Below are 14,357 nucleotides of genomic sequence, written 5' to 3'. Positions count from 1 at the left end.
TGGTTTGAGGTTGTCTTCTTGAGAGAATACTAACTGGTATGAAATTCGTTTTAAAATTGACACCCCCCCAACCCTCTCCAAAAAAATATTAAAGGTAAACAAGAAACTGCGGAAAAGGAGAAGGAACACGAGCTCACTGTCCAAAATCCACCACGGATCTGCCCCAGCCCTTAACGGTTTAAAAGCTGGGGGAGGTTGTTTTATTGTCTATAAAAATACACAGTTCAAGGAAACAAGGGCAGAAATGCACAATTACAGACAGCCACTGCGACGGCTGTGCGTGCACCAGTGATCGAACCCCTGGCGCATTGTCCCGCGGAGCCCAGGCCCCCATGTTCCCTCTGTGATGGGAGTTAGCGAGCGCAGCGACAGGTCTGTGCGACACGCCGCCGGGGATTAAAACTCCAGGCAGTAGACGAAGTCATTCCTGCAGCCGACGCACAGGCCACGCCCCCACACCACGGGGGACGAGAACACTTCTCCCGGGAAGGAGTGGGAGCCCCTCAGCGCCCCGTCTGCCGCGTCCAGGACCCACAGCCTGCCGTCGGCCGACGCCACAGCCACCAGGGCTGGGCCGCCCCGCCCCCCGCCCCCGCCGAAGACGAACGGGCTGGCGAACACCTTCCCCGTCGTCCGGAACCTCCAGAGGAGCTCGCCGCGGGCGCTCAGGCAGTAGACGGAGCCGTCGTGGGAGCCGCAGAGCAGCCTCCAGCCAGCAGGAGGCGCCGGCGCCAGGCAGGGAGAGGAGAAGACCGGGCCGCTAGTGGAAAACTGCCAGAGCTGGAAGAGAGGGCAAGATGAAGCCCGATGTCAACACAGCCGCACGACCAGGACCCTACACTCTGTTTTGCCTTGTGCTCATCAATCTCTCTTATTCCCCGAACACCATCAGCACCGAATCAGCAGCTGATTTTCTAAGATAAAATCTTGGTGAGGTTTTCTGCATGCACGCTTCGCAAAAGGCTCACTTCTGGTCAAACCTCCCTCTGCTGCCCCAGCCCCGACGCTGCGTCCTCACCTTCGCCCCGGCGTGGCTGAAGCAGAGTATGCTCCCGTCCACAGAGCCGAGGCACACAGCCTCCTCCGAGCAGCAGGGGGAGGAGAAGAAGGGCCTGGCGCCGGCATGCTCCCAGATCGTGTCTCCGCTGTCCTGCAACAAGCAAGGCAGTCGGCTGAAACAGGACATTAAAAATTGATGCAGGTGTATCTTTTTACTCGCGCTCACGGACGTATGCTGTGCTACACAGTCAGCAACCGTGCTGCGCGTCTCAGGTTCCAGAGTCGGAATAAAACGTGCCAAACGTTAATGTTTTCCTGCCACTGTTCATGATGTAAGCAGCGATAATATTCATAAACATACCAGGTTAGCTGAATGAGACTCGCCGATACTCGGCCCAGTACAGCAGTGCCTCTGGAACGGAGGCGTGTAGGTTCACGTCATTCACGTTTTTGTCGTATTAACACGGAAAATCAAAAACCGGGATGCATGGGGACCAAATTTAGAAGGCAGAACTACTCATCTTAATCTATAATGAGTATATTCAAGAGGTTTCAATTTCTACAAAAAAAAGCCACTCCTTTTGAATCTTTCAAATCTTTCCCCCTGCGAAACAAGCACAGAAGGTTTTGGAGCAGCCTGGTTTCCCCCCTGGAGCTGGCAGAGTTGCGAGGGCGAGCTCTCCACCTACCGGGCTGAGGGCCAGGAGCCGGGACCCCAGCGTGGCCACGTACAGCTGCCTGGGCGAGCAGTGCAGGGCTGGGGAGGAGAACACCGCGCCGCCCCCGCAGTGCCGGCTCCAGGCGCAGCGGCGGGCCTGCGGACCGAGAGGAACACCGTCAGCGGCCGCGCAGAGCACGCCCCCGGCCTGCCGCGGCGGGAGGCGACCACAGGCAGCTCAGCCTGCGAACCCGCTGCCCCGCTGGGACTGCCGTTTCCACATGAAGTCACCCTCTGAAAATAACGGCAGGATGGTGCATTTCAGGCTGAACACTGGGAAGGAAAATTAAATTTAAATTGCACACCATCGAAGGAAGTTGTTTAATGAAGTAGAAAGAAGACTATTATTTGGTGGAGTGTGAAGTATGAAAAAAATGCTCCACATAAAGCACGTTGGCACGTTGTTGTGGAGCGGATAACTCCGAACGATTCGCTTTAAATGGTAAACGAGCCCAAGTGACGTTTGACATATTAACTTTTCAAACCATCCTTTTACTAACCGGTTCTTCCAGTGGGGGAGACAGAGTCTATCCCAACAAGCAACACGCGCGATGGCGGGGTACACCCTGGGCAGGACGCCAGTCTGTCACAGGGCACACACTGATACACACACTCACACCAGGGCCAGGACGCCAGTCTGTCACAGGGCACACACTGATACACACACTCACACCAGGGCCAGGACGCTAGTCTGTCACAGGGCACACACTGATACACACACTCACACCAGGGCCAGGACGCTAGTCTGTCACAGGGCACACACCGACACACACACTCACACCAGGGCCAGGTACACCCTGGGCAGGACGCCAGTCTGTCGCAGGGCACACACCGACACACACACACACACACACACACCAGGGCCGATCCCCCCAGACGCCAACTAACCCACCAGCACGTCTGTGGGCTGTGGGAGGAAACTAGAGCACCCAGAGGAGACCCACACGAACACAGGAACACAGACAGCACCCCAGGAATTGAACCCAGGTCCCCGGAGCTGCAAGACAGCATGAGTGCCGGCCCATATTAACATCATCTTCCTTTAAATGAAGATGTTTACAAGTGTCGGACAGGTTAGGTTTTAAAATCCATCTGAATGCACTGTAAATCCACTGACTCCAGTAACATTTCTATGCACCTTTTGGGGACTGCGTTGAGCTTGATCCACACTGACATTCTGCTCAAAAGAGAGCAGAGATACACTCTGCCAATAGTTTTATGCAACTCCGAAAAAATAAAAGAACTGCAAGCTTGCAAAATGTGGTGAAGGAAACCGAACATCATGTTAATTTAGGCCCTTCTGAACCCATTTAATTAACTGCTCATTTAGCAAATGCCAAAGAAACGAGGGAGAGAGAGACATCTGTTGAAGACGCACAGGATGCGAAACGGAGCATTCAATGAAAGAAAGACGGATGTCACTGCGTGGGCACAGAACAGCTGCCCAGCTGGGAGCATCTGAATGGCGTGCTTACTACAATGAAGAACGCTCTCCGTTCCAAAGACTGTAGTGCACTCTTGTCCACGCAGTAAAGAATACACACTAACTCAGTTAACCTTATTTACACTCAATCTCACAGTGTAAACCTAACTTACAGTAACGTACAGTGCTCTTTAAATAAAACAGCAGTGCTACTGAAGAGTGGCATCAGAGATACATCTGGGTCCTGCCGTTCTTAAAGGACAGCACATGATTAACAGGCTCTTTCCTTTTAGTGACTAACCAAGGCCTAAACAGACAAGTTATCTTCTTATCCAAGTTAATTATTGGTGCAAATAAGTCAGTTTAGAGAAATGAAATTCAGGACATCCTGCTGCCCTCAAAGAATGCCCATCCCCATTTTCAGCTTGCTGATATACCAAACCCAGCCCTGTTTCCCTTCTTTGCGCTGGTATATTGTGAGGTTTGGCCAGATCGCTGTGTAAGAAGCATTTCAGATATCACTCTCAAGTTAATTCTTCTACTTAAAGCCAGGGTCGAAGACTGGGCATTCTTCTGTATCCCTTGAGCTTTGAAACTCCAGTGCAGCACGGTCACCACCCTGAGGTACAGGGAGAACTGCCCCCGACAAGCCACCAGTGGCTCCCACATTGACATGACTGCAGTAACACCAGCAGGCAACCTGACAGCCCGAAATCAGAGCCGGAAGATTTGAGTTTTCTGGAGGCAGACCAATGTGCAATGCATTATCACAAAATACCTTCATTCTGCAGAGCCAAGATCCTTTCTCAAGCCTGGAGACTCATACACAAGATAAATCATGAACAATTTTACAGGAAGAAGAATTAATTTTAGAAAGTCATTGCGTCTCATTTACCATTGAATTATCCACTGCATCAAGGGCCATTAGAATAAAAAAAAAGACATTATGGCATACGATTTCTTGTAATGAATTCAAGAACAGGAAGCCAAGTAATGACAGCTATAATTTATACTAAAGATTAAAATAACCTTCAGGTATTGTGTCTGTAGTGGTTGTTATAAAGAAATATAAGTTTAGAACTCTACTCTTACCTCACTGAAGAATATGCAGAAGGCACAAAGAAAATCAGCTCATAATTCTGCTGCATATAATGATTAATTATCAGATTTTGAAAAGCCATTAGAGGGCAAAATGATAAAAGTTTAAAAAATTTAAAGCAGCCTTTTAAAATATATGTTCAAAGCTGAAAAGTTTAGATGCACACTGAACTGAAATGTACCCAGACCACACACACACACCCAGAAATATGTAGCAGTTGAAGATCTCGCTGTTACCTCCGTATTCAGGGCATAGACGTGACCATCATGGGATCCTATGAACACCAGCCCGGTCAGAAGGTCCACCGTGGGGCAGCTTTTCACTGAGCTGCCGGTAGGAAACGTCCAGTACGTCTCGCCAGAGTCCGCGCGCAGCACATAAACCAAGCCGTCGTAGCAGCCTGCGGTTCAGAGCACACCCCGCTAACAGCCCCGCCGGCCAGGAATCGGTAACGGCGCTCCGCCGCGACGGTGGGGGCGATGCATACCAACCTACGACGACGAGCCTCCCACATCTGGTCACAGCTGCCGAGGACTCGATCCTGTCCCCCAGGACCCGCTCCCACCTCCGCGCGCCGGAGTCCATGTCGATGGCCTGCATCCTGCGGGAGTGCGAGCCGACGTACGCCGTGACGGGCCCGCCCTCGCCGCAGGCCAGCAGCGCCGGAGACGCGTCCACGCACTTCCCCGTGTCCGACTTCCACCTCACCTTCAGCCGAAGGGGCGCGTCTTCCTGCTGCGGCGAGGGAGAGCCGGTAGCTGCCCCAGACTCAATGCTGCCCCCTGCTGGTGCGGCTGCTCCCCCGCTGTCCTGCGAAGCGTCCGACTTGTCCCTCGTTCTCTCCCGGAGAGCCTCGCTCGACTCGCCCGGGCTCCTCCTCAGGACCTGACCGGCTCTCCTCACAACCACAAAGCCCGCGGGCTCCGGAGCACGCTCTCCCGCCACTTCCTGTCTGCGCGGCTTGGCGACGGCGGGCGACGCCTCTACGGCCAGCCGCCTCTTCCCGCGCCCCGGGGCCCCGCCCCCGCGCTTCACGGGAAACGCCACCGCTTCGACGCCGCGGCACAGGTCGGAAAAGGGGCGGCTCAGGATGACTTCCAGGAGTCCAGGAGTGGCTCGCCCCACCGCGGCCTCGATCTCCTCCAACAGGCGGAGAGATCTTATGGAGTCCCCACCGCTGGACAAAAACATTGATTCCGACGGAACGACAGCATCTTCGGGAAGACCAAGAACACCCTGAAGGGGGAAGGGTCATTACACAACATCACACGGTGCTTCGAGTTACTGCCGGTTTCAGTTCAGAGGTCTTCACGTGTGCATACTGGTACTTTACGACTGTGGGCGGTTCTCAAAAACTGGCAACAGGGTGAGAAAACGTTTTTCTATTGATTGAAAATTGATTTAATTCCCAAAACTTGGCGTGATATTAATGACGACAGGCTCTTACACCCAGCGAAGGCTGTGAAAAATCACTGTGTACCACTAGACTTGTATACTCTATACAGACTGAGGTGAGAGCACCCAGAACTCACGATAAAAAAAAAAAAAACAAGAATTTTTATTAAAAATACTACACACAGACCTCTGTACTTTTAATGGGTCGGCAGAGTCCCCCTTTCCTAAATTCTACAGATGAACCTAAAATTGTTTAAAAAAAAAAGCCACAACAGGCCCCCCTTTCCGCCGGGTTACCTTCCACAGGGCTTGTAATCGCTCCCACAAGTCGGCTCTTCCGTTCAGAGCGGCCGGCAGCACCGAGAGCCCTCTCTGCTGTTCATAAACCTTCGCAAGCTCGGCCAGGTCCACTTTTCCTGGAGTGGAAACCATCAAGCGGCAAAATCACTGCAAGACCAGCAGTCTCCGACAGCACGGCGAGCATACAGCACTTTCACAAAGTTCACCATTTTGTGCTTAATTCGGAATTTGTAGAATTCTGCGATACCGTCAATTTATTCCTTTTGTTCCCGGGATTTAATAACCGGTCTGAGAAACCTGGGACTGTAGTTCAGGTTTAATGAGAAAAGGCCAGTTAGAGAATTCTGCGCAGTAAGATGGTAAAAATGTTACTGCATAATCTACTGCCCCTATCTCTGCCACACCTTCTGCTCAAGAATTGATTACACTCCGAAGAATAATTCTGTATCAGCTGCTGGATAACTAGGAGTACGTTACCAGGTGTCAGAAGAGTGCTAATCTTTAAGATCAGCCGATCTGTACCGAGGTTGCAAAGCGGTCGAGAAGTAATGGAGCTTGATATGAACATAATAAAGCTAAGAAACAGGCACTAAAGCTCTTCCAAACACGCCGACGGCAGAGTGACTCGTGCGCTGACCGTGCAACGTGAGAGGTAAGGCCTCGACTGTCAGCAGCTGGTCGGGAACGCTGTGGAGGGGCAGGAGTTCGGACAGACTGCGGAGAATTGTGCTCTCCAGGTCCGTGTGCTGACCTGCAGGCACCACGAACGCCAGAAGCCTCTTCCCCTCATGCAGAGTCACAGCACACGCCTGCACGAGGCCCAGCCGCTCAATGGTCTGCAAACAACGGAGAGAATTGCCATAAGCACACTCATCCTGTGACATCCAGCTGCCCAGTAACACACACGGGGCGATCAGCTGCCCCCTCCTGACCTGACACATCCAGCTGCCCAGTAACACACACGGGGCGATCAGCTGCCCCCTCCTGACCTGACACATCCAGCTGCCCAGTAACACACACGGGGCGATCAGCTGCCCCCTCCTGACCTGACACATCCAGCTGCCCAGTAACACACACGGGGCGATCAGCTGCCCTCTCCTGACCTGACACATCCAGCTGCCCAGTAACACACACGGGGCGATCGACTGCCCCCTCCTGACCTGACACATCCAGCTGCCCAGTAACACACACGGGGCGATCGACTGCCCTCTCCTGACCTGACACAATCTACTTCACTGCGGCTGGGGGGGCACATTTTTATTATTCAATAAAATTTGAGACGGTGCATCATCCACTCCATGTCGTCTAGAAGCAGGAGCTGCGATGACAGAAACTTTTCATTTTGTGAAAGTGAGAAAAAAAAACGGACATGACCGACGGCACGTTATGTTTTAAAAGACTGCACCCGGGGAGTCGAGTTCAACCCCAGGTTCAGGCTTCGGAAACAACTACCTTTTCAAACCATGGCTTTACCAGCTCTTTAAAGCATTACTGGACTGCTCACCTTTCCTTTCCGAGGACAGACGCCTCCCCTGCAGGCCAGGAGCAGGCGGTGGCTCCCCCCGGCCCCCTGCGGGCGAGCAGCTGTGCGGACGGGCCCTCACCTCCTGCAGCGCCTCCAGGCTCAGTCTCTTGCCGTGGCGTTTGAGCAGCCGGTCCCTGCGGCCCAGGTAGTACATGTGACCTCCCCGCAGCTCCACCCAGTCCCCCGTCCCGCGCATCGCGCCCGGAGCCGCGGCCTCGGCTTCATCCCCGAGGGAACACACCCTCCCGCCGCCTCCTGCACAAACCGCACAAACCCCACAGTCACACAGCCGTCTCCAGCGGCGGCTTCCTTACAAACCACACTGCGGACGTCAGCTTCGAAAGCAATGTTGGAAAAACATCTTTTTTTTTTTCTTTTTAAAGATAAAAAGGTCCACATTTTTCATTTTATTCCCACCCAATCTTTGATTCGCCGATTGTTTCTTATTCCTGTTTTTTTTTTTTCCTTTTCTTTGAAGACACTGCAGATCCCACAATGCACTGCAGGAGCGTTGGTGCCAGCTGGAGGAGAGGCACGTCTGTCGCCGACGCATCACATGCCTGCAGGACAGGAAGTCCCAGGACAGGGGTCACCTGTTCGCCAAGATGGCCCGTGCCTGACCAGTCCCAAACACTGCAAACTGGGAGCCACTGCTCAGCGAATCCTTAGTCGGCTCAAATGCGTGACACCTGGGCCATGGCTGCAAGTGAATCTTAGTGATATAGCATGTTGCTCAAGTACCTAAGAATACCTGCCCCTCTCCGTGGGTGATCACGCTGCCACGCTCATCCCTGACTTCCACTGTGGTGCCAAGCAACGGAGATCCCAAAGGCACGGAGTCAGTATCCCTTGACAAAGGCAAAGAGACCACAGAGAAAAGTCACAACTCGGAAAAAAAACTACTTCTACTTGGGCTTCTCCAAGCACATCACTAACTGTACAAGATGTTTAAAGGACGTCAACTGGGACTGTAAAGTATTAATGGTAAATGGCGAACCTTCTCCTCGTTCCTTTCTTTACACAGCAATGCAAGGTGCAATAGACATGTCCTTTGCCAAACTGGCAGGGTACACCCTGGACTGGGCGCCAGTCCATCGCAGGGCAAGTGCAGGCCCATCATACACGGGGACAATACATTCACTGGGATAACTCCCTACTCTTATCCAGAATTGCTCAGGGGGGATCTTTAATGACCACTGAGAGTCAGGACCTCGGTTAAACGTCTCATCCGAAAGAGGGCGCCCACTACAGCATAGTGTCCCCGCCACTATACCGGGGCATCAGGACCCACACAGACCGCAGGGTGAGCCTCCCCCGCTGGTCCCACTAACACCTCTTCCAGCAGCCACCATAGCTTCCCAGTGGGTCTCCTATCCAAGTCCTGACCAGGCTCACACCTGCTTAGCTGCAGTGGGCTGCCAGCTGGGAGCTGCAGGGTGACATGACTGCTGGCAAGCTGCAATAGTCACCACTGCTATTTCTTTTAATTCACGAGCGCCACACATCCCAGCTCGGAAAACTCACTGTCATGGGAGTGAAACAGATCTGCATTAGTGGGGTCGGCAAGGCTGCTGCACGGGGCTGCTCATCCCTTCCACATATTCCCTCCGCAACACGGGCCAGGGAAAATGAAACCGCACTTACGCAGAGCTGCTCCCGACAGCTCCTTCTGGAATCTGGTAGCAGGTTGCCCAGCAGGACACCTCAGTGATGCCATAGAGATTAAAGACCTGGGTTTGGTTCCCTTCCTCCTTCCAGCTCCTGAGGACAGACAGGCAAGGAAAAGCTTCCCCGCCAAGTGCCAGAACGCGTAAGGAGGTGGCGGCCGACAGCACTGTAGTTTGGAGCAGGCTGGTGCCAAACATTTTGATCAGTGTTGGAGTGGCCTAGGCAGACGACACAGGGAGAGGATAATTCCATTAGCACTGCAAGCCCACAGAGCGCCCTCGCAGTCTCCGGGCTGGGAGAGGAAAGGTCAGCCTGCTCACAACAGCTACACGGCTGGGACTCTACTCACGACACCGAAACAAATGTGTCCTGGCCAAATTTCCAATTGGCCCTTACCAATCATGGCCTCCTAATAATCCCCTTCTATGAATTGGCTACATTACTCTGCTCTCCTCCCCACTGATAGCTGATGTGTGGTGAGCGTTCTGGCGCACTATGGCTGCCGTCGCATCATCCAGGTGGATGCTGCACATTGGTGGTGGTGGAGGGGAGTCCCCATTACCTGTAAAGCGCTTTGAGTGGAGTGTCCAGAAAAGCGCTATATAAGTGTAAGCAATTATTATTATTATTATTATTAAATGTTCAACAACTGGGTCACATTCGCAACAGAGCGTGAATATTTCTCCCTAGGCAAATGCAAATCACTTGGATTGGACCGAGAAAAACAGAGCATGCTAAAGAAAGTGAATGAAGATCCACTTATTTTCAAGGTTATATGAAATCCAAAACTGCTACCTCATGGAAAGAACCCTGAACTGCTGGATTCGACTTCTGCTCTGCTGTACAAAAAAATAATTTTCAATGAAAAAACATGCTCTCTGTAAAGTGCTTTTGTAAACCGGAACTTAACATGTTGTGATTTATCCTTTTCAATAGTTTTCCTGAATCCTACTTGGATTAAAAAATTTCACACCATCAGTTGAGCAAAACTGAACCAAACAGCTACTAGAACTGGTACAACACATTACAGCAAGATGGTGATACAGGTTTTGCCTAACTTGGTTAAATTTCTAATATTTATAAAAGTGCTGCACATTGTCCTACGTTGCCCTAGTGCAAGAGTCCCTGCAGGTCTGGAGGCAGGTCCTGATTCATCGAAAGAGCCAGAGGAGACCTACAGCCTGGGCCTGCTGGCTGGGAACCAAGCCTGCCAGTGGTGGCCTTGGACACAGGGTCTCCTAACTGGTGGAGCAAAGTGGTCCGAATACCATATGCATACAAAGTCTCATGCTCTGTGCACGTACGGCCAGCACTCTTGAAAGCTTAGCGCCACCTAGTGCTGAACGAGTGCAATTCTGTTCTGCTCTCTATGGTTCGGAGCAGAGATGCTGTAGTGAGCAGTTGAGTCTCCCCCCCCACCCACCTACGCCTTTACTTTGAAAACAGTCTACTGAAGCAGAAGTACACCTTCTGTTAGCAACACATCAGAGACATGCCAGATACAAAAAAAGGACTAAACACACTTTAATTCTTTACTCAAAGACAGTGAAATGTTTTTGTATCATATGTGCAAAAGACTGGATATACTGGAAATCGAATAAAAAAAAAAACAGACCATGAATGTTATGCTTGCATGCATCTGGAAAACTGAATGTTTCACATTTACTACTGATCAATTTAAATTTAGATTTCACAAGCATGATTTTAACACATTCCGACGAAATGCTTTAGTTTTAATAATTCTGCAATGACTAATTTACAAAAGCGTGTAAAATTAAGTTTAATAACTGTGACGTTAAAGCTCACCTGGAAAAATAACTTTAAACAGTTAATTGTTTAAAATATTCATTATAGAGAAAATAACAGTCTCCAATAAAATCGCTAATCAAACATGACAGAGTGTGAATGGTTTTCTTACTGTATCCTGCGATTCACAAAACAGCAATATGTATTAACCTGAATAGCCCGACTGCACAAACTTGCACGAAGAGCTTACCTGCATGACGGACACGTGGTGACGCTTGAAGAGAATCTCAGCCAGTTTACTGGGGATCATTTTAACGACGGAGGGAACGATCAGGAGAGACGCTCCAGTGGACAGAGCAAGGAACAGCTCCACCACTGAGGGGTCAAAGGTCAAAGGAGAGGCCACGAACACCACGTCCTTTGGCGTCATCTGGAACAGAGACCTGCGAAGGGCAGCCATGGCAGCATTTCAGGAAACCCCAGCAATGTCAACAGGGGGCCAACAGTAGCTTTCTACTGCTCAGCTCATCAGGATGCATCCTCTGGGGTCAGACTGTATAGTGAACCCCAACAAGCTGTATGGACAAGCCCCCAGTCCAAACAAGCTACAATTTACAAAGGGATAAAGCAGGTCATCATGATGCAAAAAAGATCAATTGTTTTGTTTTCTACAGGCACAGGACAGTCATAAGCCTAGAACTGAAGAAAACATCCATGGACTGCTGAAAAACTAAGGAGTCCACCCAAGCAACCGAATGCAGAAAGGAAATGCTTGGGTTCTAACTATTGTGCACGCTCACCTGAGATGCAAAATGTTGGGTACTATGCAGCTGTGGGGCACTCGGACGGTTTTGGGGGGTCCTGTGGTCCCCGATGTGTGCAGGATGTAGGCGAGGGAGCCCGGTGCCCTGCTGTCCGCCTGCGCAGCGGCCCTCTCTCCCCAGCCGGCGCCGGCCAGCGGGCTGCTCGGCGCCCTTCCTCGGACCTCGACCAGCAGGACGCTCAGGCTTGGCAGCTCTTCGCTTACTTCCAGCCGCAAGTACGTCGAAAACGAATTCTGGAACCGCTAGCGACACCACAGAAAGAGAAAGTAGGCGTTAAGGTTGTGAGTTTATCTAAAAACGTTGGTTTAAATAATGAAAACCTTTGTTTCAGTACATCTCAGACAACAGGCCTTCTTCTGCTTGGTTAGCAAAAACAAACTTTACCACGGTCTAATAACCTTACTGTTTAAAGCGTTCATCATTTAAACAATATTTAAAACTTGTGTGTAACATCATAACTTGATATTTAAATTACTTGTGAACTGCCGTTTGACTTGCCCTCATATCTCACTCTATGTAAACATTTCTATATCTTGACCTTTCTTTTTTTGCACTGTTCATCCAACATGCTTGCATTAAGCCAGAAGGAAGAGCTTCCAGGGACTTATTTGAAATTAAAAAGTAAAGCTACCGTTATCAGAAGGATGCTTAATGCTCTAGCAGTACTCCATCTCTGTCGACCCTTGGCTCTTTCATGGCAGGCTAGAACGCATTCCAAAACGAAAAGAAAGAAAACAACGTTTCGGCCGTGGAGCCTTCTTCGGGTGTGAGCGAAGGCTCCACAGCGGAAACATTGCATTTTCTTTCTTCTCTTTTCAGCGTGGAATAAGCCTATTACTTGTTCCTTTGCAGCCGACGCAGCTGCCCACCTGAACTACTATCACACATCCCCACTAACAAAGCCTCTGACTCCTGCAAACCGAGACTCCAGTAAGGAATTAATCCATGACATACAGGCAAGGGATTCTTTGCTCTTTCTACTGCCTGACACACCTTCTTAAACACCAACAAGACACACAACACATAACGGAAAGGCTTACCATCTACTATAAACATAATGTACCCATTTTTCAGTTAAAAGACAAGATCACCACCTACAGGCCAACCAGCAGGACAACACACAGTGGCTGCCCTTGAGTTTATGAGTTTCTGTCAGAGCAGTATTTCCTGACAGGTTTCAGGAGGTGGCAGTTCACATGCCATTTCTCATGTACTGAGTGATTTGTGAAGTTAGCTGACATTTAAAACTGATTAGAAGAGATCAGTTGTGTTTTTTTTTTTTCCCCACAGAGGGTTGTAGGAGTATGGAATAACACCCTGGCTTCTTTCAAGAAATAGCTGGGTGATGTCTTAGCCTGTTGTTATTGTAGCCTGACTGAGGTTAATACTGCTCCATAACGCAATGAAAGTGTTTGTTAACGCTGGATGCTGGCAGAGCTTAACTGCCACCTGAACATAAACGTGAGGTTTGAACGCCTAACCTGAATCAGGTCACTCTGGACGAGGATGTACTCTAGCCCGCTCTGGCGCAAAACGCCGGCCGACAGCTGCGAGGGGGCCTCTGGATCGACCGGCAGGTAGGCAGCAGGAACCTGAAGAATTCTGTTGGACAGGACGCCAGAAAGAGGATATTAATCAAACACTGAACTCGCAGCATTTTCTACACGAGCTGTGAGCCCCGTAACAGAATAGTGGCATACTCCTCCTTCACATGTGTTAGGAACCACAGAAATTGTCAGTGATGTCGCACGGTACAAAAGCGGATTATACCCTGGGCACAAAACAACAACTAATTTACTACGATCTAGGTGAACCCTGCCTTGAAAACAACCTGAATACGCTAATGATCACCTAACACACCTAAGATATAAAATAACGAGAGAATGAATCGTGCGGATTTGTTTATTTTTCAACCATTAACGAGAACAGCGGCGATGTCAAACAGCAGTAAGTCGACTTACCCCAGAATCCAGCTGGCAAGATGTACCCCTGGCTGGCAGTACAAACCAAAAACCCTTTCGTTTCGCAAGTGGCGGCACCTCTTCAACAGGGTGCTCAGCTCGTCGGCCGAAGCCAGGAGCTCGGCGTAAGTGCGCGAAACGCAGGCTGCCCCGGTGCCGTCCTCGAAGCGCACGGCGACTCTGTGCCCATGAGCGCAGCCCGCCGCCCGCACCAGCTCATGCAGCGTGGCTCCGTCCATCTGACGGCGCACATTTCACGGGGCGCAGAGAAACCTGTTTGCAGGTGCATGCGGAACTGCCGCCGCGCTTTTGGGGAAACACACTCCGTCCGCAATCACGTTGTCAATCAAGTGACAACTTCCCTAACAACAGCAGCAGCTGCCATTTTGAGACTTCCAAACCACGGAAGCGAGTCATCAGCCGCCCAATAGCATGAAAGGAAACGCCCCCTCGAGCCCACAGAGCTTAGCTCTCATTGGAGGGTGTGACCGGAAAAGGAAGTGATCTATTACGTGTCCTCGGTCGCATGGCTGAGCTCTTTATCGATACTGAGCTTTAGGGTTATTGTGTGGTAGCGTTACAGTTACTACCGGCAGAAGCGGCGTGTTTTCTATAAGAGTGGCTAGCGTTACACAACTACAAGGTGGACCTGAAACTTTTATTTTAACCCCGTTTTTATGCAATGATTCCTTCATAAAT

The 14,357-nt window shown here is 50.7% G+C and overlaps 1 protein-coding gene across 7 annotated transcripts; it reads right to left on the bottom strand.

The window, feature by feature from the left end:
- Positions 1 to 133: 133 nt before the first annotated feature.
- On the bottom strand, positions 134 to 14,052 carry aasdh (aminoadipate-semialdehyde dehydrogenase). Of its 7 annotated transcripts, none has more exons than XM_069193488.1 (14): positions 13,659 to 14,052; positions 13,179 to 13,299; positions 11,674 to 11,939; positions 11,124 to 11,316; positions 9,104 to 9,345; positions 8,201 to 8,307; positions 7,539 to 7,714; positions 6,572 to 6,770; positions 5,932 to 6,050; positions 4,731 to 5,475; positions 4,476 to 4,639; positions 1,689 to 1,951; positions 1,019 to 1,145; positions 134 to 780 (listed from the first exon to the last, which is right to left on the bottom strand). In XM_069193488.1, the coding sequence occupies exons 1-14, from the start codon at positions 13,895 to 13,897 to the stop codon at positions 397 to 399; spliced, it is 3,345 nt and encodes a 1,114-aa protein (XP_069049589.1). In that variant the 5' UTR covers positions 13,898 to 14,052; the 3' UTR covers positions 134 to 396. The 7 variants fall into 7 exon arrangements, with proteins under 7 accessions (XP_069049589.1, XP_006630184.3, XP_069049592.1 ...); XM_006630121.3 differs by having other exon boundaries at positions 1,019 to 1,150; positions 1,689 to 1,814; XM_069193491.1 differs by having other exon boundaries at positions 579 to 780; positions 1,019 to 1,150.
- Between the last annotated feature and the right edge of the window lie 305 nt (positions 14,053 to 14,357).

This window comes from Lepisosteus oculatus, chromosome 1, assembly GCF_040954835.1.
Source record: "Lepisosteus oculatus isolate fLepOcu1 chromosome 1, fLepOcu1.hap2, whole genome shotgun sequence".
Lineage (NCBI taxonomy): Eukaryota > Metazoa > Chordata > Actinopteri > Semionotiformes > Lepisosteidae > Lepisosteus > Lepisosteus oculatus.
The sequence above is the reverse complement of the archived record's forward strand: the minus strand, read 5'-3'. Positions and strand labels throughout refer to the sequence as shown.

Bases quoted from the DNA above. Each gene is read 5' to 3' on its own strand.
- aasdh (XM_069193488.1), bottom strand. From the start codon at position 13,897: ATGGACGGAGCCACGCTGCATGAGCTGGTGCGGGCGGCGGGCTGCGCT. The intron at 9,346-11,123 runs GTAAGCTCTTCG...TCGTCTGCCTAG, and splicing joins ACCACGTGTCCGTCATGCAG to GCCACTCCAACACTGATCAA. The intron at 6,771-7,538 runs GTGAGGGCCCGT...CGTTGTTTGCAG, and splicing joins GCCTGGAGGCGCTGCAGGAG to ACCATTGAGCGGCTGGGCCT.